Genomic DNA, 23,336 nt, shown 5'->3' on the forward strand with positions numbered 1-23,336 from the left:
TGTGGGGCGACGCCGTTTGCAAATCAACCTCTATTAACGTGATGTCCTGCTCGGAGGGGACCGCAGCCCCGGTTAGCCGGCACGGCAGTTTGGGCCGTTTCCGAGGGAGGAAAGGCACCTGCTGCCTGCCGGGGGGATCCTGCCCTCGTCCTGCTCCCCTGGGCGCTGGCTGTGCCCCTCGGGACCCCCCCCCCCGGGATGCTGGACCTGCCTCTGGACCCGTGCACCCAGCTCGGAGCTGCCGACGCTGCGGATTAAACAAATCGTTAATAACTGGGTGTCTTTTGATGGGAGATACGCTCTGCCTTAAGAGCAGCTTGGCAGAGAAGTTTGGGATTAGGGAATGGGATTAAGTTCTGTCTGGAGGGGGCAGCGGGAAGGCCCGGCGGGGGGGCTGGAGGCACGGCTGGATCACAGGAGCTGGGGCAGCGGGCAGAGGGCAACAGCCCCATCTGCTCCCGCTCAGCCAGGGGAGAGCGGAGATGATTTCATCCGAGTGGAAGAAAGGAGGGTGGCGTGTGTCACTCCCGGGAGAGGGGTGAGAGCAGCACGCTGCCACCAGCTTCCCCACAGAGCTGCGGGAGGCACCCGTGCGCCCGGGACTGCCCTCAAGGCAGCAGGTGACAGCAGCAGGTAGCAACACCTTGCTGCAAACACACCGGTTCTGGTTAGTGGGAAGGACGTGCCCAGGAAGCTGATGCTGCCGCCGTGTTCTTCCAAGCAGAAGAGATTGGGGCCGCGGCTCTGCGCTTGCTGACGTGAGGCTTTCCCTTCATTCCCCGTGAACAGCCGTGCCTGGTGAAGGAGCTGTGCCTAAGTCCAGCAGCTGGGCTCTGGGGGCAGCTGATGCCGGGTTTATGGCAGCGAGGCCGGGCTGCCTTGCGTGCAGGGGCTGCCCCACAGCTGGAGGGGTCAGCCCGTGCCCGCTGTCTGCCAGCCAGAACGGCCTGGGATGGGGCAGCTCACAGGGAGAGGGAGGGAGGCAAGCTTGGCTCAGCCTGTATTGTTGGGGTAACTGAGGGGCTCCCTTTCCACTGCATCTTCTCTAACAGAAATTCTCTCAAGTGCTCCATGGAGTCATTAGCTATTGGCAAACGAGTGAGAAAGTCATTCTACCTGTCAGCAGGCTTTGGTTGCATCAGCTTGTTCCCTGGATAGCAAATTTACTAACTTGGATGCACAAGTACGACACAGCCAACAAGACTCCGCCTTTCACCTGGATACCTGCAGAAAGGGAAGGAGGAAAAACCTCTTTAATACGCTCCCTGAAGGACAGGAAAGGGTGTCACCCCTTTGTCACAAGCAGGCTAGTTTTGTGCTCGACTTACAGCAGAGTGTAAGTGCTCAAAATCCTGGAGCTTAGGTGAGAGGAGATATCCCTGCAATTCATATTTTATTATCCCAGCACGGCACAGTTCCACTCATTCTGTACAGACTGGCCCTCAATGGTTATACCCAGTACTTAGGTTGGAATTTGGAGAGTGTTACAATTAATCAAGCCCAAAAAAGCATCTTGGCAGCAAGTTACTTAATACAAACCATTGAATCTCCAAAAAAAACTTCCAATTCCTAATTGAAAAAAGAAAAAGTATTCCCGATGCCTCAGTTAGTTCAAATCACTTTATTCTGAAACCAGAGGAAATAACAGCAATTTTTTTTTTTTGTCAGTAGCTCTAAGATGAAATTTACAGCCAAAATATTAAATTCTCCATCCTCAGAGTCAACTATTTATTTCCTCAAAAATTCCCTACTTATACCACAAACGTGAACCAATAATTTAAACTCTGTGTGTTTGGAGCCATGTGTGTACCCCAGTTCTTCAGGCCATGGGGTTGTAAATCCATGATTTCCAGCATCCAAGGCCTGGATGAAGACAGAGTGCCCGATACACCTGAAATTGTGTCCAATCCTGCAAAGAGTAAGACCAGTAGAATATGATTCCATGTCTGTTTTAACAGGGAACTGGACAAGCTGATCCTTGACCCTAACTTTTACCTGTAAGTAGCTACAGCTTTGGCTGAGGTGAAAGCAAAAATGTCTCCTAAGACCAACAAAAGAAATCAGCTGCTAGGTGGAAATATGAGTAAGGAAGCAAAATATTACAATTTCACAGGGATGGATTAATTCAGAAACGTGTCCAAATAAATTTTCTTTCTCTTCCTTTGAGCAGGAAGGAGCTGGAAAACGCATGACTGGTCAGGGAGTCCCAAAACTACGCGTGCTGTCGGAACAGCCACGGCGGGGCCGGCTGCTGGCAGCGCGTTAGGACACTTTGTTGTGCAGAGATGATTGTCCCAGAGGTTTTGTTTTGGTTTTAATTGTCTCTATAGAGCAGGGAAAGCTTCTGCAGAGAGGTTTTAACACAGCATCTCTGCCGCCCGGCGCTGGCCGACCGGAGCACGGAGCTATGCGAGCGTGGCGCTCCTCATTTAGTTAAAGCCAGCATTTCCCCACTGCCGAGGACAAGGCCGGCCTTTATTGGCTGCACAACAAGATAACGGGGCTTAATCTTCCCAGTAACACGTGAGTTTTCATGTATCACTTTAATCTGCGAGACACTGGGGCCGAGTGTCCCGTCACATGCCGATTTCACTGCTGTGTGAGCCGGCGACTGCCCAGCTCAATGATGGATTGTTCCCTGGCTCTTAACAACAGGCAAGATGGGGAATGCCCCGGGGTGACAGACAGTGTGCAATGGGAACTGCTGCAAATCTGATGGCCCGGTTCAAGTTCACCTGACAAAGCTGGAGCAGTCTGCGAGCAGCAGCGCTCGGGAAAGGATTATTCACACTGGCATTATATTTTTGAATGCATTTTTCTCCCCGCGCAGCTGCGCAGCTCCCCGAGACTGAAGGTTTATGCACCATAATAAAGAGATTTAATTTTTTTCCCCCTCTTCCTTCTCCCTCTTTACACCTAGTTCTAATCAGTTGGCCCAGGGATAGGGCATCTTTCCAAACAACTCGGCACAAACATCACCTAGAAAACAATAGCATTGCTGAAACGTGGGGACAAAAGCCTAAAAATCTCTGCTGGCTGCAGAAACAAAAGGGGATGGTTTTGTTAAAGCAAAGTCTGTTGGGGACCCATCTTTTTGTGGAACTTTGATGCTGTGCTCCCTTTCTCATAGTGAAAATCTCTCCAAAGGAGTGACCCCAGCGCTCGAGGGCAGCGGGACATCGGGGCTCTGTGGGGGAAGAGGAGAATGGGAAATGAAGGCAGCTTTTCCCTGCCTCGCTGGACAACCTGTCGCCAAAGATGTGCAGGGTAAAACAGTGTCCAGCTCATGGGTCATTCCGTGGACTGACCTGTGCCAGCCTAGGCCAGCAGCTCCACCGAGGGCCTTCTCAAAGACAGGCAGCTACAGATCTCGTTGCACTCCACGTGTTGATTGTTAAAAAAGTAGTAAATTCCTTTCTTCCCAAAGTTGGAGCGCGAGATGTCTTTGCTATTGAGGGAATGAATCTGGGGGTCTGTGAGGTAGATGAGGCCTTTCCCGTTACCTGTCACCCAACCTGTGGAAGACATGGTACTTCTTGATATCAAACACCACAGCCTTTGTATCACCACACTCAGAACTCTCTGCCTGGCGTGGCCCTTGCTCTGCTCAGTGATTCCCAATTTCCACCCATGGCAGCAAAAGCAGAACCCTATGAGACACATAATGAATTTTAACGAAATGAATAACCCAAAGATACCTGTGGGCTGGAAGTTGAGTGTGAAAGGCACCAACATCACTGCCATACTCACCTTGAAGGTCGACGACGACGTCAGTTCCCTTGGAGAACTCGTAGGAGAAGTGGCCGTAAGCCAGACCGTACTCCGTGGCTTTGTACTCGTTCTTCACTACCTTGGTGTTGTTGGACAGCTTCACAAACTCCCCGAGGATGTAGGGCTCCACACTCACACACCCTTTTATAGTTCTGTCTTCCAGTATCTGAAAGGAGACAGCCTCACTGCTGCTGTACTTGACCCAGGACACCCTTCCTCATCGGGTCCTTGGAATTGCTTACACGATGGTTCTTACCAGGAGTACTGCAGAGGGGATATAAAAGATTTGGGTAGGGACCTTCTGCTCATACAGCCTCTTGTTGAACTCTGTCACATAGTACTGGGCGGTCATTTGTCGCTCCACGTCACTGAAATGATGGAGGAGACCTTTTTCTTCTTTATATTCCTTCCCAACATACCTAAACAAAAGGAAAAGTGTCTGGAGTGCTGTTTGTTCTGGATGCTGTGATACAGAAACGTCACTGCAAAGCAGAACTTGTCAGAAGCAAATCCACCTGTGGGTGATGCATTTAAAATGGCTGTGATTAAAACTGGGTGGAATTCTTTTATTTTCAATCTCATAAAAGTGAAAAATTATCAATCAAATCCTTGGATGGGGGTTTCATAACACTGGAATGTTTAAACTCAACTCTTCTTAACTCTGAAGGGAGACCTGACTCAGAGGCATTAAAATACTGCACTCCATCCGAAATAATTCATAAGCTACTCCTAGTAATGATCTGAACTCTGCAATTAGCTGTTAGAAGACAACAGTAAAGCAGCCTTTCCTTCCTAGAAATTAAAATGTAGACTCACGTGGAGTGGTGGGAGAGATTGCCAAAATGCCAAATACATTTGGCAAAGCCATAAAATATTCTTGCTACGGCAAATCTTACCAGACAGTTTTTGTCCATATTTACAAATAAGCAGCATTGATAAACACTTTGTTTCAGAGATCTGCTAGGTCCATACCTTCCCAGGCTTTCTTCTTGGTGCAGGAAGTGTATCCAAAAGGCTCTTCTCTGCTTGCCTTCCTTGGCCACGTTCAGGTAGTCCCCGATGAACACGGCTGTCTCCTGGCCTGTCCACAGCCCGGATTTCTTGGAGTATTTCAGAAGAAGAGCAGCTACAAAAAAGAAAACGCACAGGTAAAAGGGAGAAATCCAAAGGACTGCCCTGAGCCTGTGCTGAGGACTGGCTGTTATTTATGATTAACTTCATGATCATTATCTTAAATCAGTTTTCAGGTATGCCATGTGGAATCTAAACTCAAGTAATGGAGTAGAAAGCAATAAAAAAAAAATTAATTATAACAAATGCTGACTAAAATACTGAGTTAAAAAGCCTGAGTCAAGCCTGTGCTCTGTGGAGGCACATGTTGCTGTGTGGGAACTCACAGTACGCTTTGTGAAGATCTTTGGTCCTAAAAATCCCAGTAGCCATCAGTCTCTGGACAAGCCAATTATGGTCCACCCCTGCCAGAAGCTGCTTGTAATCATCATCCCTCAGAAACCGAGCGTCCAGGATCTCTTCCTTCAGCTTTCTTCCAGGTGTGAAGGCAAAACCACTTCCCCTTAGGACTGACCCTTCAGGGGAGCTCGTGGGCATCTGTGCTGGTTTGATCCATGAACTCAAAGAGGAACTGGACTGTCTCTTGCTGCTGACCCCATCCTGAGACTTCTCTTCATCTTCTTCTGTAGTGGCACAGTCAAAGTGCTTGGTTGTGGATACCTTTCCCCAGCAAGGCAAAGCTGTTGGCACACTGAGAGCTGCTTCATGCTTTGGAGCCAGTGCTGGAAGAGAACTGTTTGCCAAGTCTCCCACACTGATAAGTTCAAAGTCAGGGTCATCTATGGTTTCTGCCTGGGTGTCAACTTGAGGCACTTGGAGAGAGCTGTTCCCCAGCATGGCAGATTTCCTCACCCAGTCATGCACAGAGGAGTCACTGCCCGTTTTTGGTCCCATGTTTATTGATGGTACAGAACTGCCCCTGTTTTGGGGGGGCGGTGGCTCAAATGAGGGATCCTCAGTGCTATCTGCAAGTTCTCCTGAGTGGACCCACTCAAAGTGACCAATGCCTTCCTCCCTGCTGCTGTCCTTGGTCCTGCAGCTCAGCTCCCTCCAGGGAAAGCACTTCTCCTCCTCCTGCCCTGTAAGAACAGAGTAAGAGATGGAGAGGGAAGGAAATTCATCGTTTGAGCCCTTTGGTTTCTTTTCTAAAGAGCTCCTTCCACGGTGCCTTCCCTCCTTCAGCTCTTCTCTGCAGGGAGACTCCTCCACCATCCTCCCTGCTCGAGGGGCACACCCCTCTAAGGAATGCTGAGGAGACGGCCCACATCCATGGAGGGACTCTGGAGGAGCAGGATGCCAGGCTCTGGGAGGTAAGGAGCACCAGGGCACGCCCTGACCGTTTCCATCGGATTCTGTGGTGCAGCATTGCTCCTCCAACCAGCCCTTCTCCCCTTGCTGCCTGTCCTTGAGAGACTCGCTGCTGCTATTACAACTTAGATCCTCCCAGCTGGAAGAGTAACTGGATTTAGACAGCTTGCACTGAGAGTTCTTGGAAGTAGTGCTTTGGCTTTTGTTTTGCCCTCTGCTGAAAACATCATTTTCGCTGTTTATTTTAATTTCTAATGGTTCAATCTCTTCCTCGAAGGAAATTTTCATCACACCAGAGCCAATGTCTTGATTTCTCTGGCCACCGAGTCCCTCTGAGCTGCTTCCTGCTGTTGATGAGTTTAGGATTTTCACAGCACCTCTCCTCTGGTGAACTGTGTCTTCAGTAGTACACACAGTGTCCGTGGTTTTGGTCTCTGTTCTTAAGGTTGTGATACAAGCTCCCACCTGGATTTCTCCCGGTGTGGTTTTATGAATCCTGCAAGATTTTTCAAACACTTGGCACACTGACACGTGATGCTGGGAATGCTTGGCAAGGATTTTCTCAAAGCTGGTTTCCCCTTGCAGGACAGGTTTTTGTACCGAGCCTTTATAGCTGTCTGGGACGTAAGACCTGGCATCGGAATTCGGGAAGCTTCCCACTCGCAGGCGCTTCTTCACGGATGCGATCAGAGACATGATCTCTTTGGCGAGCATCCCTTTATCTTCCTCCTCTGGAATCAAGGTGCTGTAGGAGTGCAGCTTTCCCAGGGCTTCCCTGCACAGCTGAGTGACCTGACGGAGCTCCTGGCTCTCTCCGTAGAGCCATCGGTGCACGGTGGCGAGGCAGAAGGCAGCTTTGATGAAACTGTGCAGCTCCTGCTTGCTGGTGATGGCACTCTGATCCTCCTTGGTGAGGAGCCCGATCTCAAAGGACTCTTTGGCTTCAGACAAGTAGAACTCTCTCTTTTCTGGGGGACAGTCCTTGGAGTGACTGTAGGACAGCAGACACATCCCACGGATGTTCTGGGAGGGGATCAAAGAGGAATGAAGGGATTAAAAACATGTTTCTTTCCCTTACACAATTTGAAGCAAAGATTGGCTCTAACTGCCTGCTGCTATGTTTCCTGGAGGAAATAAACTTTCTCTCCTTTATTTCCTTTGAAATACAGCTGTAGTTCAGGAGAAGCAGCATTCCTGGGGCTTGAAAGCCCATCCTCACTCTTTGAATAGCTCTCCCGACTGCAGTTTGGAGCAACACACACCCCACATAACCAACCAAACCCTCAACACAGACACGATATCCTGTGTGGTGCACACACATACAGACAGTGTGATGCACTGTTTGAAAGCCATGTCAGAGCCAAATCTAGCAGCCTGGACTCTTCCCCTGCACAAATCCCACTTCCAGAGGGAGGTGTGCTACTCACCACGGCCGTGAGGACAAACAGGGGGGTGTACTGGCTGTAGGCAGCTGCCAGCTTGCAGGCCTCTGCCGCTGATAACAAGCGGTGGCTGAACTCCTGCAGGAGTCTCTGATGAAATAATAAAATAATAATAATAATAATAATAATAATAATAATAATAATAATAATAATAAACATCAGGAAAAAAATCCTCAACTCAAGGACTTTATTTCCAAATATATGGGACCTGGTAGGCAGGGACAATCATATCTTAAACAACAGCCTGGTGTGTTTCTGCAGGACCCTTTTTGCTGAGGTTTACCATGGATACGTCACTTTTGAATCCATAAATATTGTAAATATATGCACTCCATAAAATACTCTTAATATGTTCTTTTTCCTGAAGCCAGGCATTCTCCCATCTAGGTGCCACTGAAGTTTTTTTCACTGGGAGCAATGGAAGTTTCTTCAGCCCTCTCAGCACAGGAGAGGAAATGTGCAGGTGAATTTGAGACCACCTGAAGAATACACACACACAAACTCCAAACCAAGTCTCACCAGGTCAATGTCAGCATTGGTTTTAAAGCGTGTGTAATCCTGTTCATTCATGGAAGCAAAGATGTCTGCCATAATACCCAAGGATGTGGCAATTCCCTGAAAGAGAAATAAAACTTTTTCACAGTGGGTTTTTTCCCCTGTATTTTGAATTTTACTGCTCTTCTGTGTAGAACGTGCCAGAAAAACAAGCAAACAAACACAAAAATAAGATCCAAAGAGAAGCATGGCTAAGAAATTCAGAGATGTCATCTTGGTAGAATTTTATTAATTTCACTTGCAGGAAGTGTAATCTGGAAGACCCGAAGCCACCTAAGGGCCTGCCTGGACAAATAATTAAGAAAACCAGGTAGGCTTTCACAAAATTCACTGCAGAATTCCCTGCTCCCACTGAAATGAGGAACACAGAAACGTTCTGAGCTTGAGGTCAAGCTTTCAAACGTGGCAAACAAGAGGTGAAGAGGTCTGGGTTTGTGGGATACCTGATGCTGGGGTCCAAATTACAAACCCTCTCCAAGCATCACCTGAGGACTTGCCAGGCTTAGGTTCACATTCCTGTTTAGCCATGGACACATGGTGCGACTGCTGCCTCATCTCCAGTGGGAAGATTAATGCTGCCCAGCCTCACAAAGGTGTTAGGGACAGGCACAGCGTCACTGTGAGGTGTCCAGGTCCTGCAGGGCCAGGGGGATCCATCACCCACCAGAGACAGTGCAGAGCAGCCCCACAAACAGACATGCTTGGGGGAAAAAATTAGTTGTAATCCTAAGAAATGGCTAAAATCTGTGGCTGCACTCTGGAATCAGGCTGTCCCTGTCGGAGGCACCAGAGGCATCCTGGGGGATGGTTCACTTCAGGTGGTTCTGCTTAATGAGAAGTATTGCTTTCATCCCCCTGCAGGGAAAAAAGTGTGGGTAAGGCCGTGCATGCACGCGGAAACAACGCGGAATACAGACTTTGTGCTGCCTGTTAACCCTGGCTGAGGTGTGTCATCCCAGCACTGCTGCTCAAGGCAACAAAAGCCAGGCTGGAATGATTACTGGATTGGCAGGGAGATGCAGAGTGGAAAGGAAATGCTACCTTTTTATCTGGCTGAGGAAGTTTGAAGTATCCCACGACTGAAGCCCAGATCAACTCTGCTGCCTCATACCACATCCCTGAAATAAAGCAGAAAACAGGCACTGAGCAGGTCACTGCCAAGGATGGCTTTCCATAACTTATTTTACACCTCGGGTTCTCAGAACAAGATAAAACCATACCAGGGCATGTTTTGCTTCAGTGACTCAGACCATTTATGAGTTTCATTTAGCTTTTGGCTGTGCATAAACATCCCTTTTGCCCTCATAAAAGAGTTCAGTTCCACAGTCATGGAAGATTTGGTGTCCCAAACCAAAAAGACAAAATGAAGGCCGCTGCCTTAAGTGCCAAACTCTGAATACAAAAGTCCAGCCTGCTGAAAATCAGGAGTTTTCCTGCCTTGAGAGAGGATATTGCTGGGATGTCTCTGTGTTCAACTACCACCTGCCTTTGGGAATAATGAATTTGGGACAAGCATTAGCAAACATGGAGTGGTACAGGGGAAAAGGGAACATTTCAAATTGTTCCTTGGCTTCAGGTGAGATGAGTAATAAAATGAGAACTCCTGCAAGATGTTTGCTTGGCACTGGCTGCAAAGAGATGGGCGTGCAACTTCCCCACCTGTGCCTGTTTTACAGGCGCAGGGTGTCCACCATAAGCCAAAATTCCCACATGTGCCCAGTGTAATATTTTAAAGGGAAAAACCAAAAAAAAAAGGGGAAATCTTGAGTGGAAGCTTTCAGAAGAGAGCCTTACCAAGCTTTTGCAGAATCTGTCCCCTGATTTGTAGGCAGACTGCCTGAACAAGAATCCTATCGCTCTCCTCGGCGTATCGCCAGGTTCCTGCAGGGAGGGTGGGAAAACTCAGCATAAAATAAAAACTATTCCAGTCATTCTAAGGCTCCAAAGGTGACCTGAATCCCAGCAAACTGCCATGATTCTCCTCTTTACATGGAAGCCCTTTCCATATGAGAATCTCAGCTTCTCATGGAAAACAAACCAACAGAACCCTGAACTGCCTGAATTTTCACAGTTGTGTAGCACCTTGAATATACCACTAAAGAAAGCCCAAGGAAAGGAAAATAAAACGTACAGAATAAAGTACTTATTTAGTCTGTAAGATTAAATAAGTATGAAGATTACTCCAACAATCTGGATTTTGGAGAGGATAGAGTTGTCTTTGTTTTCTACATCACTCAGTTGCTTGAAACTGCTCCACAGGTTAAACTTCTCCATTCAGAATATTTTCCCACCCAAGTGAAGGTAGAAGAATCAATGATGGAAATTTCAACATTTTAGTAATGTTTCCACATTTTAGGAGAGAATGGTGAAGGAAAGAGAAGTGTGATGTAAGGAGTCATTACTGGGGTTGGTTTGGCTTATTTAAGGCTGGTGTAACTGTTAAAATTGGGATCAAAAATCACACCAGAACAGCAACTATGAAATTGGAAAAGAAATTTATACATACCCGTTGCTCCGTTGTCATTAATCAGGCTGCTGAGGATATATTCAGCTTTTAAAAGTTTACCTGATTGAAAATTAAAGGGAAAGAAAAAAAGACAATGAACATAAAAATGTGTTGCGGCAGGACGTGAATAAAAATGCTCATCAGGTATCCCCTGCACACAGAACTGCTGCTGTCCACAGCCAGAAATGCACCTGCCCCACCTTCTGCAACATGTGGCTGCATAGTAACATGAAGTTGTGAATGATATCTTTTTTTATTTTACACATTATACATTCCTGGAAGATTGTTGGGATTCCCAGCTCTTATTTCCCTCCCAGATGAAAGTAGGTCTAGCCTGCTTCCTGCAGCAGCAACGCTTCTGGATTCTGTCCCAAGGAAACATGGGCTTTGGAAACCCATTTAGGGATGACTGGGGAGTGGAAAGCACAGTCACAGGAAGACATGTTAAAAATCCTTCAGGTGTTGTCCATGTTACAGGAATGATGGAATTTCATTTTTTTTTTTAATCCTGGAGGAGTTGTAATCTGCATTGTTTGCATAGTCAAGTGGCCCCACTGAAAAATAAAAAGCAGCTGGGACAGTGTAGAGAAAATGCCAGGATTCTAATTTCCTTTCTTCAAGGCCCTTGCTCAGGAGTACAGCAATTCAGATATCCCTGTTTGAAACCAGCAGGGAAGATTTGTTAAGGAACAAAAGCTCCAATTAGTATTTTCCACACCCTTTCACAATTTTCTCTCCTGCTTTTGCCTCTGAAACCCTTTATACCGGCCCCTTTGTGCTAGTGAGAGGAGCCGGGAGGGCTCGGGGCGGGGGGAGAGAAAAAAGATGGCACGGTGAGCGTGTCACTCCCAGCGCCTCCCAGTGCCTCCCAGTGACTCCCACATGCTGTCCCGAGTCCGGGAGCTGCGGATGGGGCCGGAGAGGCGGAGGCAGAGCGGTACCTGCGTTAAGGGCGAGGCGAGCCTGGCGGATGAGCAGCTGCGGGCTGATGGGAGCGCAGGGATGCAGGCGGTGCAGCCCCTTGGCGATCCGCAGGAGCCGGCTGGAGGCGTCGATCCAGTACAGGAATCGGTCCATCAGGAACACCACGGCCGTGGCCGTACTGCAGTCCCTGGCCAGGATGGAGGCCTTCAGATAAGCCTAAAAAAAAAACCCCCAAAAAACAGGCAAACTTAGGGAAACTCATCTCCAGCGGCTCGGAGAGCTGGGAAATTATGTTCGCCTTCAGCAACCTTATTCGTCACCCTATTTTTATGTTTAGGATAGGGAGGTGCCAGCTGTTTGTTTGAATTGGAGATATATATATATATTTTTTGGGGGGGTGGGGGGGTTCTTTATTAATTGCCTGATATTTGGAACTGCAGAATTTGGTGGTCTGCTACTGAATTTAAGAAATGCCCAGCAGGAAATAATTGAAAAGTGGGGGATGAGACTGGGAAGGCTGGAAATGGTCACTGTAGCCATTATCCCATTTGGAACTCAGGCCACCCTCTCCTCTGTGCACCACAAACAGGCAAACAGGCCAGGAAGCCCAAGTTTTCCCCTGCAGGCCATCCTTAATGACTACTGAGTGTCCATGAACTCTCCTGGATTCCCACAGCAGCTCAGCCATTGCACCCACAAGGGGAATTGTCAGAATTCCTGAGATCCTTGCTGTTACCAGGATGGGAGGCCAACACAGCCTCATCACAGGTGCAGAACGCCACCTGGACCTGGGGACATTTGCCAAAAACCCATCACTTCCCATGCTGGGCAGGGCCTGGTATTCCTGCCTGGTGGAGCGAGGCGGCGCTCCACACACTGACACCAGGAGACTGCTTTTCCAGAGACTGCCAAGAAACCTTTGTCCAAATCCCCACTAGAGCATCAAGTAGCACCCTCTGAGGTGTGCAGGAATAAGCCCATGTCAATCTGGGGAAGAGCCTGTGGCACGGCTTGCAGCACCTACCCATGGCAAGCATTTCCCAGCTTGCTTGCACTTCAGCAAGGTGAATTTGTACAAATGTTTCTTTTTCTTCCCTTTTTTTTAAAATATTTCTTTTTCCCCCTTTCCTCAGCCTGAGTTGGATTTCCTGCGAGGATGGCACTTGAAAAGGATTCCTGAAGCTCCCTGCATGCCAACAACGGAGGAATCCCCCTCTCCAAGCACCTGTAAACTGACACTGCAAACCAGCCATTCCAAATGCTCATCAACAGGCCATATATTTAAGCACAGAGCATCGCCTAATCTATTTTTTTTCCTCCCCTTCTTCCTTTAATAGATCGGAGCACAAAAGCCTGAGAGAGGGTGACCTACCAAACAAAAGGGCCTTTGAGTTCCTAGGAAAAGTAGACTTGGAGGAGGATGGAAGGAATCCAAGTGGCCCTATTATTTCCACTTGCACTAATTAGACATTTTTCTGTCAGCTATTGAGCACTGCTGAGAGGCCAAACTCACTGAATTCATTTCTAAAGTGTTTACAGAAGTTTGCATCTGTTTGTGTCTCTTCAGGAGGAAAATAAGCACTTCAATAGCATTGTGGAAAATCTAAACGAAGCATCCTATTCTGAAGGGTTTGGCGGTCTTGCAGCTGCATAATTTAACTCCCCGCTCAATGCCGAAACCTCTTGTGTCCCTCTCCAAACCCAAATGGACACAAAATGTAGAAAAGTCAAGCCAGGGGGAGAAACTGGGCTATTTTTTTTTTTTCTTTGGGAGGCAGGGCCGCATGCTGTGTGGCACACAGCGACACGGTTCCGTGTCAGCCTTTGCAGCGACGTCCCCCTCCCCGTTCTGAGCAGGACACCAAGAAATTAATACCCGCTCCTTTCATCCCCTGCCAACTCGTGTGGCTGCAAAATTCCTCAGCACCTCCAGCGAGCGCACCGGTGTGCTGGGCACGCACCCAAGCCGTGCACAGGGACCCTTCCCAAAACACCACTCCAAGAGGAACCTGGGCAGTGGCTCCCTGTCACCAAGCTCAGAGCCAGGGAAACCCTTCTGGCTCCCAGGATGTCTCAGCCTGCTCCATCACAACCAGAGACTGGCAGCCTACACAGATTTACTCACTTTCTCTATTGCTTTAGGCACATCCAGAGAGAGACAGAGAGAGAGAGAGAGAGAAGGAGCGAGGTACGGAGCACTTTGTTTTCACATCTGTGCCCGCGATGTGAAATGGATCTGCCTAATTGAGTTTATGACACAAAGGGAACCTCGCGGCTGGGAAGCGGAATCAGGTGGTGGGAAGAATTAGATTTGCACCGGATTTCTATACACGGGACCATTGGGGGAAATGCAAAGCAGCCTTTGGAGAAGGGGGTCTGGCCTTAATGGCGCTGAGTGGGAGGGTGTGCGGTTCGCATGGCTCCCTGCATTAGCGGGCTCAGCTCCTCCTCACGCCAGGGCTGAAGTTTGGGTCCCAGCTTTGGGTTCAAAGCCACGACGCCTCCTTTGCATTGACAATGGGGGCTGCTCCCAAGAGAGGGGAGAAGCTCAGAACCGGGGCCATCTGGCACTAGGACGGGCAGGAAAGCGTCAAAGGGAAATTATTGGTGCATAGTAAATGAGGATGAGGAGGAGGGGAAGGAAATTGGGGAAAATCTTTATGTGGCAGCTGATGTAAGAGGAATTACAAGCCCAAATAAATGAAATATTGATTTAATCCACTCTCTCAGCCCTCTTTATAAAGCCGAGATCCCAGAGGCAAGCCTTCCTCCATAGCCTGCGGGCTCAGGAGGATACCCTTTGGAAAAACGCCTCTACAAACAGCGTGATTAAAAGCAGGGGAAAGAAAGATTTAATTTTTCAGTGTCCCCACAGTTTTGCAGATGCTCTGGACTTCTGTGTTTGCTGGTATCCACTTGTCTCAGACCGGTCCAGTGACTGTGACTGCAGCTGAGGTTTAAAATCTTTTTAGGAGGACACAAAACTAAGAGCGGACGGCAAAAGAATTTCTAATTCCGTGCACAAGGCAGGAGTGTCGGAGGCACACACGTACTTCCAGGTGCTTTAGTCCTCTCCAGGAGCTGCTCCCAGATAGCACTCCACTGAACCCTAACAAATTGCCCAGTTTTCTTCCCCCCTGTCAGATGAAACACGGCTGGAGCCTTTCCCCCTCTTACCCCACGCGCTGCTAGCAAAGCCCATCCTTCCCAGAGACCAAAGCTGCTGTCACCGCGAGGGACTTCTCTATCAACCCCTGCCTTTCAGCTGGCAATCAGAGCCCACTCCACAAACAGCAGGGAATTAAGCCTCCCACCAGCTCGGTGATGGGCAGAAGAAAGCGTGTCTGGAGGTACAGACTGACACACGGGACAGTCACACGCTGGATTGCTGCAGACTGAGGAGCCAGCAGCTCCTGGACGCTTCTCTCTTGGCTCAGAGCAGATGAGAATTCTCCCCCCACCCCGAACCTGTCAATTATCTCAAGTTATTCATCCTGCAGGCAACGAAGAGTTGGGAATTCAAAGGCAGCAGCATTAGGTCCATTAGGAGCAGCTCAAAACACCATAGACTGGGGCAGCTTTTACAACCAACCTGAGCTTGCTTCACCGACTGAGGAAGTCCTCAGAGTGGGAATAACTCCTGATTTCCTCAAGAAAAAAGAACAGCAGCATTTTGTGATGAGGACAGAAGGAGAGCTCCTAAAGTGCCCAGGAAGCTGCTTGAAGGGGGGTGCCTGGGGGCCACGTATCCAACAGGGTAGCAGGAATTTGGGGGACCATGGTCGCATGCAGGATCCCTGCTTTTGATTAGTACCAAAGATACAGAGGAGCCACAATAATTTTGTGGCCCTGGTTTGTTCTGGACCACTTGTAAACTATTGTGGCACATTAAAAGGAGATATTTTAATACTTTAGAATATAGCAAAACCAGTGAGAGAGCCCCTCCTGAGGGAGCAACAGCGAGACCATTATCGACATCTAAAAACATAAGAACTCTTCCCTGAATCTGTGTCCTCAAAACATTGATCCACTTGAGAAAACACCATCTCAAGAATACAACATTTAAAGTTGTAAATACTCCAGGAAGCTGCCTCTGAGAGGAGTAAATCCTACCCATAAGCAAAGTGAAGTGACAGTCCTACGCAAACCCAAGATCCAGCTTCCCTTTTTTTCTTTTTTTATTTATGGTCTGCATAAATTTTGCTGTAGGCAGCAGAAGACAGAGTGCTCTGCAGCACCAGGGCAGCTCACCGTGGACAGCTGAAACTCTCCTGCCTGCACCTAATCCCTGACACTTCTCACTTACAAAGCCCCAGGGAGGCTGGGGTGCCTCGATTCCCTCCTGGTTTGAATTCATCACTCTCCTTGAATTCATCACTCTCCGTTTCACTGGGATCACCCAAGAAGAGCTCTTTGGAGGCAGGTATCAAAAGGTCAGCCTCAACAACCGAGATCCCAGGGCTATGATTTAGGGCTTTAATTCTCCTGTTACCACACTGACAGTTAGAAGGAGGGGAGAACTAAATCCTCAGCCCCTGCTTTAGTTCTTTTTCAAAGGCTCCCAGCTCTTAAGCGCCACACACACACCTACAGCAGCTAGGGTACTGTCCCTTGGAATGGGTTCCCTAATGGCAATCCATCAATACCTAATTAGCCAAGGCCCAGCCAAGGGCTGCAGGGCCTTATTTTCCACTCTTTTCAATATTCCCATTAAATCCCATGAGATGCCAGGCTAGCAGGGCCAGGATCTGTGCTCCCCCATCCACAGCAGGGAGCATGGAGCCAGCCCGCACAGCTCCCTCCAGAGGGACCAGAGTAGCCCCACTCTTGGAGGCTTTTCCTTCTGTATTCCCATTGTACCCATCCCAGCAGATCCTGGTCCATGACTGAACACAGGAACTACTGATAGGTTTGATGAAAATGAAGTAAAGCCCCACATCATCACTATGGGTCTGCAAACGGGTTTAAAAAACAAAAGAAGAAAAAAGATAAATGAAATAATTACGTAGCATGAATCATCCCACAAGAGAGCTATGTGTGTGCTTAAAGTTGTCCTTCAACTAAAGTCACAGCAGGTTTTTTGGGATCAAAGCTTCCCTGGACATGGGCATGTTGCCCTCTATTGGCTGCTCACCGAGCATTAGGCTAATTCCATCTCTTGGGAAAGCAAAGATCTGCAGGAAGGGCATCCCTGGCAGCCTCCCTTTGGGATCTGCAGCCCTATTCTGAACCCCGCAGCGCACGTGGTATTTAGAGAGGAAAAATAATCCCTCCTTCTTTATCCCTGCCAACAAGGATGCTGTGACAATTCTGATTCTGCTTTGCCTTGTTAAAAACAAAAATCCCAGCGTTTGCCAGCTTTGGCTATGGATACAGATGTTGGCTATCACCCTTTGAGCCTTAGTGCAGATTCCCACCATGGGGGCTGCAGGAAGGGCTTGGTTTGCTCGCTGAAACCTGTTAGGAAAACGTGGAAAACGTCGCGTTGGGCTTGTTGAACTGCGGCTGCCTTCGGGAAAAAAGAAAAATAAAAACAAAACTAAAATTCAAAGCAAACCCTGCACCTTCTATGGGATGCAGAGGGGCACTGAGCACTTCGAGAAGCTGCAGGTGGCTTTGCCTTCCCGATGCGCCGAAGGAGAGCGGTGCTGCCAGCAAGGTGGATCCCACTTTTTTTTTTTTTTTTTAAAGTGCCACAACACGGAGGCAAACCCTTGAAGCTGCAGCCCTAATCCTCTTACTCCCTTTGCCTGTGTCTCATGGAGCTTTTCAGCCCCCCTCCCAGAGCGAGACATCCTCACCGAGAGAGAGAGTGAGACAGAGAGAGAGAGACAGAGAGAGAGAGAGAGCCCCTGTAGCCTGTGCTGCCTCCTGCAACAGCACCAGTGTGTTATGGTAATGAAGTGCCTTCCTTTCATGGATCTCAAAGCACTTTTTAAATGTAATGAATTACGGTTTATGAGCTTATTCTAAGCATGGCAAATTAAAATAAACGGAGAGGAAAAATTTTAAAGTTTTTTTTTTCTTGCTTTTTTTTTTTTTCCCGAACAATAAATCGATAAAGACTTCAGGTTTTTTTGTCCTTCAGGGAATTAAATTATCCTTCTGTCCCTCATGCCAAAAAAAATAACCAACCCGAAAAAAAAACCAAGAAAAGAAGAAAAAAAGTTGCTCAGACTTTTATCTTTCCTCATCACACTGTAATCACTTCTCTTCAGCCTCATTTCCCCCCCAGCTTTTTATTCAAAGAACTGAGGCAGCCTTTGCTCTGCCTTGAAATTTTATTTAAAATAAAAAAGAGGGGGGAGAAGGAATGGATGAAGGGGGAAAAAAAATCCCTTTTCCTGACTAATACTAATAATACAGGTCAAAATGTCAGTCTATCTACAATTAAATGGAAAACAAAAAAGGTTTTCCCTTTTTCCCATGGTACAATGGCACTGGAATATAAATTACCGGTGAAGATGAAATAATACTTCAAAGCACATGGGGAAAAGCAGCACAACGTTTACAAAGTATTTTCCACCACAGGATGAAACATTGGAGACAACAGCAACCAATGGACTTCAGGGGGTGTGGGTGAATAGTCCAAAACTAGCACGGAGGAGGATTTGAGGTCCCTATAGTCTCTGACCCCACGATAGGCTTTGTTTAACAAGGGCAGCTGCAGTTATCAACAGATGTTTCAGCAATAAATAATTGGTATCATCCCAGAAAAGATCCATCTACCTGGGGAGAGGGCATAATGCTGCAAACACTGCTCCACTATTACAGCCACATTAATCTCCCATCTAGCCAGGTCTCTCGGGGAGTTTGCTGCAGGTGCTTATCCCGGGAGGGAGCACACAAACGCTCCAAAGTTAGAGAGCTGAGCTGGAATTGTAAAGGAGGTCAACCTCCGTCATAAATTTCTGTCTGAGGCCACACACACCAAAGGGAGAAAGAAAATAAATACCCGAGAGCAGCCACTCCCCGCCCTCCCCGGGGAAATTGAGGATCCCTGCGACGTGGGGATGCTGGGGCTCCCACTTCCCAGCCCTGCAGTTGGCTTTGCTCAGCTTCTCATTGCTCCATGCTGTTCAGAGCAATCAAAGCTGTTCCCTAGGAAAACCTGCTGGCCTCACCGAGGCAGGGCTCTCCAGAGCAGGTGAGATCTCCTGGCCACCTTGGAGTTAACAGCAGGCACGAATGGGACTGTGTTGGTTTCAGACACGTGCTACAGGAACACCCCCCCCCCCCCCCCCCCATAAAATTCACAAACCTCATCTTTATTCCTGTCCTGGCAAAGCCCTTAGCCCAGATATTATATTTACCATGGAAAAAAGGTGTCCTCTATTTGCCACATGTCTGACATGTCTCTAGGAAAATCAGAAAAGCAAAAAGTAACCCACGTTTCTTGTCACTTTCTAATCTTTAAGCTCAAACTCATCCCTTTAAGGGACGGGATCCCCAAGGACCTTTGGGATTCTGCAACTCCTTACACAGCCCTCCTTTACCCACAGGAAAAGATCACACTGAATCCTTCCCTTTCCTGCCTAAGTTTTGGCCAGCTTTGGTCCCCAAAGGGATTCTGCCATGTAATTTTATTGAAAGAAGAGCAGGTGATGAATCGTGCAAGCCCTACTATAGTGAGTGATCCTCACGATCTACCTGCAGTGCAGAATTAAAAGAAGCACTGCACTCTTGTCAAATTCATGGGGTTTTTTAAAAATAACATTATCTAGACATTTGGCATTTTAGTGTTATTATAATGCCATCTCTCCAGGGACAGAACCAGAACCTGTGAACCTGCCCTGTGAAACCCCCCGAGCACCTCAGTGGGACATTTTACACCACAGGTGTGTTGAACTTCATACCAGCAAGTCAGGGAGCCTGGCGCTGATCATATCTTGCAGGTTTGTTTTGTCTTCTGGGCCAAGGTCTTGTTTGTACTGCCACCTCTCCGGCACAAAGGGCCACTTCATTTCCTTTGCCTCCTCCAGAAGGCTCCTCAGCTCCTCAGGAAGCAGAGCTGAAAGGGTCAAAGAGCAGGTGAGGATAGTGCAGCAGGTTCAGCCGCAGCGCTCGCGACAGCAACCTCTGAAAAAAGCCTTCTCCCAGTTGTTCCCAGCTCTCAGCCCTTGCCACCAGTCTCGTGGGGAGGGAAGGGGAGCCTGCCTGCCATTCGTTCCCCTTGGCTGCACTGCCCTCCAGGTAAATGGGAGCCTCCAGCCATTAAAAAGGCTTTTAGCAGGAAGTCATGCCGGCTGGTGGCTGCCTGGGCATGAAGAGCTGCTCCAAAAGAGGCAGGAGGAAACCTGTTCCCCCATGTGGGGAGAGGACAATGGGGTCAGTGACACAGAAGGTCTGTCCCCCTTGCTCTGGTGACAGTGGCAGAGCCATCCTGGACAGCCACTTCCAAACCTGGACCGCAGATAGCAATCAGACAGAAATCTAAAGGGTTATAATAAATAGTAAGCACAAGCTCTTGAGCAGTTTGTCCCTCCCTGCTCCCTCTCCATACTGGTCCTAAGCCACTCTTATCAGCTTCAGTTGGAACTCCAGCCTGATCCAACTAAAGATGCAAATGCTAGGAGCACACAGCCAGACATTTGGGCTTGGATCTGTCCCTTCCTTTCAGCCACAGCCCACATTCATTTTCTTTGCAACAGGGGTGATGTGGATGTGCTGTGCCGTGCTAACCACTCGTCTGGGCAGCCTCTCTGGCCAATAAAAGCGGATTAACAAAGATTATTGACCAGATGGGGTTAATGGTGATCATCAGCTGCAGATCTGGCCCCTTCTGGCAATTAATCCACCGAAAAACCCCTGCTCAGAGACCATCACTGCTTTAACGAGGCAGTGCAATAAATGCATTGCTACATACTTTTAAATCAATCCTGTTTGTAGGGGCTGTAGAAAATGAACTTCATAAAAAGGATATCACAGGCTCATATTTCAGCACATTTACAGGTATGGTTTCCCCGGGAAGAAACAGGAAGTTGGTTGTTTAAGGCCATCCTCCAAAAAGTCAAGTTTACGTTACCCCTTTTTCCAATCCACATTTTCTCACTTGTTGCCCTCCCAAGGAAACATGGGGTTTGGCAATCTTCCCGTTGCACATCCTGGCTTAACATAAAGCCCAGTTTCCTTATCCTCCTGAAGTGGTGCCTGAAGGGGCTCAGGCCTGAATGCCTTGGCAAAGCGGACAAGTGCCAGAACTGATGGGCAGAGGAGGTCCTGCTCCCACCCTCACACTTGGCACTGGAAAGTCAGTGCAGGAGCAGAGATTCCCACCTCATCATGGAGATATTCATCTCATCACAAATCATCCACCTCATCATGGGGATGTTCATCTCATTACAAATTATGGACAGAAGGACTTATCTCCCATGTAGAAGAGGGACGACTGAACTTCCTAAGTCTTTTCCTAAGGAAGATCCAGCTCCAAAGACAAGAGTTTACCCTTGTAACAGAGAGCTGTTCTCACCCACTGCTGGCAATATAAACTCATTAATTAACGAAGGCTGAATGGGCATAGAAGCGGACTGGAATGATTTCCAGCCTAAAAAAGAAATAAAGAAGAAACCCAGACCCACCCAAGACCCATCCTGCCCCTTAAAGTGAGATAAAGATGTGCTCCTCCTCTCAGCTCTCCCCACCATTTCTATGGATTTTTCTATGGATTTTTCTATGGATTTTTCTATGGATTTTTCTATGGATTTGGCTTTCAGTCCTTCCCGCTGCAGGTCTCAGAAAACTGGGGGGAACAAAGGCAGCCCCAGGAGGAGAGGGGGGTGAGGAAAACCCCTCGGCCCCTGTGCTGGGAGGGTCCCCCCAAAGTCCAGAGCCTGCGGGGCCCTGCCTTGCCCGGGCAGAGAGCCCCAGCAGTTATTAATGTCGCTGTCACCACCCCGCTGCTGGGTATTTTTCTTCCAGCTGATGGGAACACTGCCCTCGGAAAAGCCCGAGCAGCACTCGAGGCTCTGATCGCCCATTTCCTGAAGCAGTTTACCTGAAGGACCGTGTCTAATCGAGTGATTATAAGGGCACTGATTTACCTTATCTGGAACTAAACTGATTATTTCTCATACTTTGTGGTATTTAATAGGAGAAAAGGAGGGAGGAGGATGAGGGGGGAAAAAAAGCGCTACCTGATTAGGAGTTCAAGAGCCTATTCTGCCGAGCCATAATAAAACTTAAAAGAATTTGCTACGAGGAAACAAAGTACCCTTTGTTGGAAACAAAAGAAGAGGAGAGAAAAATCTTCCAGTATCCATAACAGAAACCTACACGCCACCCTCCAGCGCAAACAGACTTAGGTGCTTCAGAAAAAGGCACAGCTGACCTCCCAGCAAGAACAAGGATGGTCAGAAAAACATCTCCTCAACGGCTCCCGGCCCCGGGATAAACAAAGGGTTTTTAAAGATCACATTAACGTTATGGCCCAGCCACTCAAGCAAGGCAAAACTAAACATTATTAACACCAAACTGGAAAACGGGCAGCGCCGCAGATGTGTCACGCAAAGGGAAACCTTAATTCCGCCGGAATTGGGAAATAATAAATCCTCCTTTAACAGCGCCGCAGAGATGCTGAAATAGCTGCTGGTTTTCAGCAGGTAACGCCAGCATTGGAACAAATGAGGAATCCTTCTGGCACAGCTCTTGCTAAATGCTGCTTCATATCCTGGTTGTTTATTCCAGCCTTTAGCCAGCATGGATTTTCCTTTCAAGAGGGATATTGCAAAGGTTGGGGTTTTTTGTTGTTGTTGTTGTTGTTGTTTTTCTTGGACACCACTTATAGAGGTCACACACATTTTACAAGATAAAGATTCGGGCAATGAGCTCTTTAATATATGAGGAGAAGCTGACAAATAGAGAGGGCCCTCCCCCAGTCTCTATGAAAGGAGAGGAAATATGTGCCCGTATTCAGAAGTTGCATCCTTTTTTTATCTTTTTTCTTTTTTTTTTTTTTTTTTTAATAACTGAAATTTATGTGCATCAGCAAACTTTCGGGCATTGTTCTTCCCAAACTAAACTGTTCCTTACAGCCTCATGTTTACTGAAGCCTAAAATTAGAACTGACAGCAATTCACTGCAACAAAGTGGACTTCTTTCCCTGCCTGCCTGCAGCCCACAACCCATTCATGGCCTCGAAAATCCAAGCATCCCTTGACACTCATCTGCCCGGAGAAGAAAAATAGGGCAGGGCTGAGGGCTGGCAGAGTCCTGCCGCCTGTCCTGGGGAGAGAGCTCACCTTGGCAGCGGCGGTATTCCCGCTGCTCTCCCTCGCCCGTGCCTCCCTTTGCCTTTGCCAGGAGCGTGTCCAGAGCCCGCTCGCACTCCCGCAGCAGCGCGGCCACGGCGCTTTGCTTATTCATGAGCGCTGATCCCGCTGGGATGTGAATTGGGTGTCCCCGGGCGCGAGGTGATCGATTACTTGGGAGAGCGCACGGGGTCCAAATGAAAAGGATCCCTTGGAGGCTGAGGTACCTGGCAAACAAAGGAAGGGGAAAATGATTAACTAAAGTATCATCAATTATCCGAAAGGCTCAAGCAGGGGGAAATAATAGGGGAAATACATGAAAATACGTGACAGTCTCCAAGGACTTTATTAGAGGAGTGTGTGAAATCACTGCAGGGTCCTGGTGACAGTGTGTGAGGGGAACATCTCTGGGATGCCAGGGAGACAGGACAGGCTCATCAACGGAGCCATGACATCCCAAGCAGGGAAGTGACAGTCGGGGCTGTGCGGAAGCCCTTTGCACCTGGGAGGCTC

The 23,336-nt window shown here is 48.2% G+C and overlaps 1 protein-coding gene across 1 annotated transcript; it reads right to left on the minus strand.

The window, feature by feature from the left end:
* Nucleotides 1-1,797: 1,797 nt before the first annotated feature.
* On the minus strand, nucleotides 1,798-22,938 carry ALPK1 (alpha kinase 1). The gene is made up of 14 exons (XM_062494028.1): nucleotides 22,815-22,938; nucleotides 19,434-19,588; nucleotides 11,595-11,793; nucleotides 10,654-10,713; nucleotides 9,942-10,028; nucleotides 9,189-9,265; nucleotides 8,112-8,207; nucleotides 7,578-7,682; nucleotides 5,169-7,173; nucleotides 4,744-4,897; nucleotides 4,028-4,190; nucleotides 3,751-3,937; nucleotides 3,309-3,515; nucleotides 1,798-1,909 (listed from the first exon to the last, which is right to left on the minus strand). Exons 1-13 carry the CDS (start codon nucleotides 22,936-22,938, stop codon nucleotides 3,319-3,321), a joined length of 3,609 nt encoding a protein of 1,202 aa, XP_062350012.1. The 3' UTR covers nucleotides 1,798-1,909; nucleotides 3,309-3,318.
* Nucleotides 22,939-23,336: the final 398 nt, after the last annotated feature.

The sequence above is a fragment of the Cinclus cinclus genome, chromosome 5, assembly GCF_963662255.1.
Source record: "Cinclus cinclus chromosome 5, bCinCin1.1, whole genome shotgun sequence".
In the NCBI taxonomy this organism is placed as follows: Eukaryota; Metazoa; Chordata; class Aves; order Passeriformes; family Cinclidae; genus Cinclus; species Cinclus cinclus.

Excerpts from the sequence above, each read along its gene's own strand:
- ALPK1 (XM_062494028.1), bottom strand. The coding sequence starts at position 22,938 with ATGAATAAGCAAAGCGCCGTGGCCGCGCTGCTGCGGGAGTGCGAGCGG. Across the intron at positions 7,174-7,577 it reads TGTTTGTCCTCACGGCCGTG|AACATCCGTGGGATGTGTCT; the intron begins GTGAGTAGCACA and ends ATCCCCTCCCAG. Across the intron at positions 4,191-4,743 it reads CAAGAAGAAAGCCTGGGAAG|GTATGTTGGGAAGGAATATA; the intron begins GTATGGACCTAG and ends CCTTTTGTTTAG.